The 6,979-nt window shown below is 40.2% G+C and overlaps 1 protein-coding gene across 1 annotated transcript; it reads left to right on the forward strand.

Moving 5' to 3' along the window:
• Nucleotides 1-494: 494 nt before the first annotated feature.
• Nucleotides 495-6,409, forward strand: klf5b (Kruppel like factor 5b). Its single transcript, XM_008433539.2, has 4 exons — nucleotides 495-883; nucleotides 3,225-4,101; nucleotides 4,191-4,250; nucleotides 4,656-6,409. Exons 1-4 carry the CDS (start codon nucleotides 707-709, stop codon nucleotides 4,832-4,834), a joined length of 1,293 nt encoding a protein of 430 aa, XP_008431761.1. The 5' UTR covers nucleotides 495-706; the 3' UTR covers nucleotides 4,835-6,409.
• The last annotated feature ends 570 nt before the right edge of the window (nucleotides 6,410-6,979 follow it).

Raw genomic sequence — 6,979 nt, forward strand, 5'->3', positions numbered from 1 at the left:
TATCTATCTATCTATCTATCTATCTATCTATCTATCTATCTATCTATCTATCTATCTATCTATCTATCTATCTATCTATCTATCTATCTATCTATTTTAATTCTTAATATTATTGGTGAGAAACAGAAATACATTGTCAGAGGAATGAAAACAGCCTTTTTTCAAACTGAAAATAATTTTGTCTGTTTGGATATTTAAGGTCTAAACTTCCCATTTAAACGATGAGCTAAGTTTAGAAAACCACATTTATTGTGGGAATTGAACCATAAGAATTTATTTAAAAAAATAAAAATAAATAAACTTTTCTTGTGTGTGCCTTATTTCTTGATCTTGAACACAAACAAACAACCTCATCATAAACTTAAAAAAAAAAAAAATCCCAACCCCAAGTTTATTTCTCCTCCTAATCACCAAACCGCAGCATTCATTACACTCGGTGTGTTAAGTACCGCCTAGTTGTCCTGTTTATTTTGCACATGTTCGGCGCCGCCCTGCAGACGCGCTGATATTACGCCGTTGCGTAATTTGACAAGCCAGTGCAAACCAGAGGAGGATGAGCGTTTGACAGCTGGGTCGCCGGGGATTGTTTTCGAAGCAACAACAATTCATATGTGCTAGATTAATTCGGGCATTTTTATTTTTTTAAATTTTATTTTTAATTTTTCTTGTACTATACCGAACGAGTGTAAGACTAGCTACGCTTTTAATGGCCGCAGCTCTGACGAATTCGGTTTGGGTTGCTCCGGGGCAGGACGCGCAGTTTCTCCACAAAAGCCACCCAGCGGCGCCGCTGACATCATTCGACGGTCTGAGGGGTGAGGATCATGGAGAAGTGCTGTGCAACGCCATGCTGGGAATTTCATCTTTCCCAGAATATAGTCTGGTAGGGTTGGTTTTAATATTATTATTATTATTATTATTATTATTATTATTATTATTATTTATTTTTTTGTTGCATTTGCATTGCCTCTCAGCATCACTGTCTCGCTATTATTTAATTAAATTGTCTGTGTTGCCTGCAGATTTGGTATGAGGAACAGATTTGTTTTCATTTCAAGGGTCTGATCCTAACATTGATGGCTGCTGTGAGAAGAATGCTGAATAAAGACGAATTTAAGATCGCTGATGCTCACATTCATTGTGGTGTGTTGGGGATGAATGGGATGTGYACCCGTCCCTGAAACTTGTCCTGCATATGGAGCAACTGGATGTTCTAATTTCAGCTGTGCATTTGGAAAGAGCTTACATGCAGGCTGAAGCCTTTGCACTGAGCTACTTGTAAATCGGAGCTGTAGGTTCAGCTGATTCTGATATTCTGTTGTGTTGGTACACATGCATCCCCAAAGTGGAACTACCAGTCTAGAATGACATGTGGTGCAACCAGTGATGCAAAGTCTAAGACAGGAAGACAAAACAAAACAAAACATTGGCTTCATCAATACAGAGGCAATTAAAAAAATAAAAAAAACAATCTCTTAATACCAATTTTTAAGTCACATTAGGAGTTTGATTCAATTTCTTCACTCTTGAAACTAAAACTGCGAATCCAAATATGAACCAGGCCATGAATTACATTAGTTTGATTCCACGTGTTGGGTTAGGTTTTAGCTCAAAAAATGGGTTGAAGTGACCAATTTTTAACACTTATTGGATAGTTGAGAATTTGTTGAAGTGGGGTTCTGTGAAGAGGCTAACAGCAGTTGCTATCTTATCTGCAGTACTGAGCTCTCTTGCTATCTTAATTTAGCATAAATGCTCCATGGTCCATAGGGCCAAAGGTAAGGGGGGCAAAACCCAAACTTGACTTCTATCATCTCGAAAACCGCGTGGTGGTTTATGCAAATTCAACTTAACCGACATTTTTTAAGCTGCAGTTACATTTGAATTCAATTCAGATTTACACAGGAAATGAAGGTAGGAAGCGGTGTGCCACTTACTTCTTCCTGTGTGAAATGTGTTTTACTGAACACATTAAGCCGTTTCAATCAGAGTTGCAAATTGACCTGGATGGCTAAACAAGTGAAATAAATGGAGCTAGAGTAAAAGATTTGTAATTTTGGTTTACATCTGCCAAAAACATCATGAAGTTACAAACAAAAAGAGTCATCAGTTTCATTTTGTCTAATATATTTGCTATTTGAGACCAAAAACAAAACAAAATAAATAAAAGAACTTGAATAGCAAATGTGATACTTGATACATATTACACCAGATGTGCACTGATCAGACTCAGCCAATTTCCACATTTGACCTGCCAGTGTATATATATATATATATATATATATATATATATATTTTACCTGATTCCAGTTTGTGTTAATGAACTATCCTGAGCTGCATTCAAAACATTTATGTTATCTTATTTTATTTTTGTTTTAATCTGTCATTATTTTTTGATTTTTGTTAAAAAAACAAGACAGTCCAACTTTGCTTATCCATTCTGGCATCTGCTGAATTGGGCTTCAGTTCAATGTTTCTGTTCGACAAAATGTCCCCAAGGCATTTCAAGTTGATGTCATGTGGCAGACGGTTCCTTTTCATACCCGAAAAAGTCTGGTAGGAAACAACCGAAACTACAAACGTGTAGCATGGGAAAGGAATGAAATGACCAGCACCTGCCACTGTCTAGCGTCCTGTGATGGCCACAGAAAAGCTGGACACTGTGTCCCCTCTGGCTTCAGTAGAACACATCCCATATAAAATGGCTAACTGAATCTTCTTCTTACAATAACAACTTCTCCACCGAAGAGCGTTGCGGTTAACGTGAGCTAGTAATGGTTAAGTTGCAATATTGGGAAAATGGTCAGAGCAGGTCAAGATGGATTGCATAAAATATTACCTATCAATATTGATTTAATGACCAGTACTTTGGTAAATGTGTGAATGTTAACCATGGCTAGCAGGAGCCTGTGCTAACTACTTAACAGATCAAATCTGTGGTGAATCAAAGTCTTTAACACTTTGTAAACATTGTAATATAATGTCATTTCACAAGCTTACTATTTTCTATTTGATCCTTTGGAAAGTTAAGTGAGTATAGGTCATATATTTCAAAATGGCTGCCTGATCCGGTCTTTCTTTGAAAAGCTGGATCACAAATTTTGATTCAGTGTTTGCTTAAAACTTTCATCTGAACAGCGTAAGACAGTCATTTAAGTTAAAAAGGTAACCGTGCAGTTTTTGTGTTACTGACCAAACCGTTTCCCTTTTGTTCTTTCTACCAGGGTAAAACTGAGATGGACACCTACCTACTTCATGATGCAGCAAATTCAAAAATGCATGACAAGGATAGCGCTCCCATGCTGGAGTCACTTTTCCCCGAAGACTTCGCCTCTTCTTTCAGCATCAACATGAGCCTCCTCCTTCCCGATGCCGCCTACTTGCAACCCAGCCTCTGCCGGACTGTGAGGCAAATCAAAGCGGAGCCACCACAGTCCCTGATGCACTCGACCTGCCAGGGCAACGAAGCACCAATGACCCTTCCAGAGTACTCAGGAATGTTCAAAGCAGCCGACACTCCTGGTAGTAGCTTTTACATCAAGCAGGAAGTGCCAGAATTCCAAGAAATTCCCCAGTTTCAGATGTTGAACACTGACTTAGAGCAGAACTCTTTCCCCATCACCCCGCTAAGTCTTCCAGTCGGGAATCTCCACGTGGGACAACTACCAGACGCTACACAGACTGAATGTTTTTCATTCGACCAGCACTGTGGCCATCAGTTTAGATCAACCTACCTGCCGCTGTCTCCGCCAAATTCTCAGCCTCCGAGTCCAGACACAGGCAAGGAGATCCTTCATAACAGCTCCCCTCCTCCCTCCTACGAAGCCAGCATTGCCTGTAAGACAACAGTCCAGAACCACACTGATCCCAGACAGACTTCTAGCGATCCTTCGGCTCGAACCCACGACCAAACTTACGCTCCTGCGTTCACCCAATGTCCACTTGGYGGACCGGTTCAGGACTCCAGCCTGGCTCCGGCTCAGACGACACCAAGCGTCGGGCCTCTGTCTCCGGAGTTGGCGCAGTCAGCTCCGGCCAAATACAGCCGGAGGAACAACCCCGATCTGGAAAGACGCAGGGTTCACCACTGCGACGCTCCAGGTGCGATTACAAGTCCTTACGACTAGCAGTTGAGATAAAAGTTGTCAAAACGTATGCCTAAAAGATGCTTATTGCTTCCTTTTTTTAAGGGTGCAAGAAAGTCTATACAAAGTCGTCTCATCTAAAGGCTCATCTGCGAACCCACACAGGTAAACTTCTTGAAGTTGCACATCTTATTTTGGGGGTGAACATGAGGATGTTGCCAGGCAGAGAAGTTTTCTTGGCTTGCATATTCGTTCTGTCTGGCTCACATCTCCCTCTCTGCTGTCAAATCACATAAACCCTGCAACTCTCGTAAAGTGGGAGAAAATCGGGGTGGGGGGGGTAGAAACATGCAGTGATTTATGGCCTGCAGATGAGGCATGCTATCTTTTTTTTGTTTGTTTGTTTGTTTTGCCTCCTTTTCCAAACTCTTTCATTAGATGTGAGCTCTCAACAACACTCTTAGATGATGTCCTTGAGGGAGAACGGGTGGGGTGTAGATCCACAAAAAAAAAAAAAAAAAAGTTGTGGGTGTCCGCTGTAGCTTTACCGTGTGGTTTCTGCCCGGCCAGGTGAGAAGCCGTACCGGTGCTCCTGGGAGGGATGCGAGTGGCGCTTCGCCCGCTCCGACGAGCTGACGCGGCACTTCAGGAAGCACACCGGGGTGAAGCCCTTCCAGTGCGGCGTGTGCAGCCGCTGCTTCTCCCGCTCTGACCACCTGGCCCTGCACACCAAGAGACACCAGAGCTAAGGGACCCCTCTGCTGTATCTGTCCAGTCTTTTTAGCTTTTCCTTAAAATGGACAAAATACTGGGGGGAAAAAAATACAAAAAAAAAAGACTGCAATTTATCCTATTTACTCTCAAAGGATACAGTTTGATGTTCTGACCTGCCTCTAAATGTTTTTTTTTTAATTATTAAGAATATTACATCTGATCGTTGCCTTACTTTCTTATCAACATGAGATATTTGCTGATGTATCGGTTCAACTTATTTTACCAAATTTGTCCTTTCTCAAGCCTTATTTTTATTTTTTTTTTATAATATACCACATGTTGAACGTTTGACTATTTTTATATCTGAACTGTCGATTGTGCAGATCCTATCAGCATTGTGTGCGTTTATTTATGAAAGGTCCTGTGCTGCCAACTGAAAGGAAAAGGATGTCGCTTTAGCCTGCAGGTCAAAGCATGGTTGTGTTTGAGGGCTGTGGAGAGCGTCGGAAAAGCTGCACATTTAAGATGAAAACGGGCGAAAGAAAGCTCTCTGGCGTAGAGCACAGTTTGCGTCACGCGGTCAGTGCGTTGCTCATGGCATGACTTTGAAACTGCCAGGTTTACACTTTTAATTAAAAGAGCATTGTTCATGTTTTTTCCTCCTCTTTCTGCAATAAAAAGATTGTTTGATTTTTAGACGGCAATCGTTTTATTTAGAAAGCACAACGATTACAAGGGGGGTAAATGTTAGCCACGTTACAGTTTTGTTTTTGCTTTTTGGTCGTCGGACACATTTTAACGTCAGACCAAGATAAGTTAGTAAATACAAAGGGCATGTTTTCAAATGATGTGGTGGTTTTCATCCATCTATCCATTGTTTATAGCTGTTTATTCAAGCAGGGTTATGGGGGGTGTTGGGGCTGCTACCAATCTCTATGGGTCATTGGGCAAGAGGCATAGTACCTCCTATTCCAGTTCATCACAGCGCAGCACATAAACACACACATGCCCACACACACTTTTAAGGATAATTTAGGGTACATAATTAACCCAACACTTATATTTTTTTGGCTGAGTGAAAGCTGGAGTACCCAGAGAGACTCTATGTATGCTAGAGCAGAACATGCAAACTCCATGCAGAAAGAACTGAACGGTTAAGTGTTTAGTTGTCATATTGTCTTGGTTTAATTTGACGGGCCTCACCCAATCCCGATTGCTGCCTAACCTGTAGAATCGAGGAATCAAGTCTGACAGCAAGAAGTTGGCAACAAAAAAAAAAAGTAATTAAATAAATCTCAAAAGGTGTGACGGGGTTGCATTCTGCAATGAAATCTAAGAACAGATGAGAAGCAAAGTTATTAGCATAATATCAATCAGGAACAAGATTGCAAAGCCTTTTCTAAGTCGGAGCCATTATCTGTAAACATGGAACAGTGGTGGATCTGTTTCAGAACTGAAATACAACATCAACGATTCATCCAGGTCACCAAAGATCCCAGAGCCTCATCTACAGCTCTGCACATCTCACTCACCTTAAACACAGAGTTCAAGATTAGACGATAAGAAAAAAATGTATAAGCAAAATAAAAATAAAAATATGCTATCAATGAGTCCTTTTTGTTTGTCTTTTTTTATTCACATTTTTTTTTCATTGTAGATCCTTGTGTAATGCAATACAAGAAGCAATTCTTAATATTTGTTTTTACTTAAAACAGCAATGTCAGAAATATAAAGTTTTTAAAAGCTCTTGACCCAGGAGAATAGTAGCTTTACATTGAAAGTCGGAAAAACAAACATTTATTTCTCAGAAACTAAATTAAGCAGTCGAGCATTATCTGTATGCAAAATATTTGCAGATGCTTAGTAATTATTTTGCTCCTCAGCATATTTCAGAACTAGGAAAATCCAACCTTGGCTGACATGTTGTCACACATGTAATCAAAATTAAGCCAAAATGCAGATGCAGCATGTGGAAACCACTCTGACACCATGATTCATCTTCTGTGGAGCTATTCTTAGCAGCAGCCAATTGAAGTATTTTCTTTGACCTTATTTCGCTTTTTATATCGTGGCAGAGGACTTTTTGTTTGTGGTTGATTAAAGATCACCCTTATGCTCCCAGTGAATTTTCTTTTAGATTTAGCAATGGCTTTTTTTTTACTAAAATGTAACTTTGTCAG

The sequence above is a fragment of the Poecilia reticulata genome, linkage group LG2 (assembly GCF_000633615.1).
Source record: "Poecilia reticulata strain Guanapo linkage group LG2, Guppy_female_1.0+MT, whole genome shotgun sequence".
Taxonomy (NCBI): Eukaryota; Metazoa; Chordata; class Actinopteri; order Cyprinodontiformes; family Poeciliidae; genus Poecilia; species Poecilia reticulata.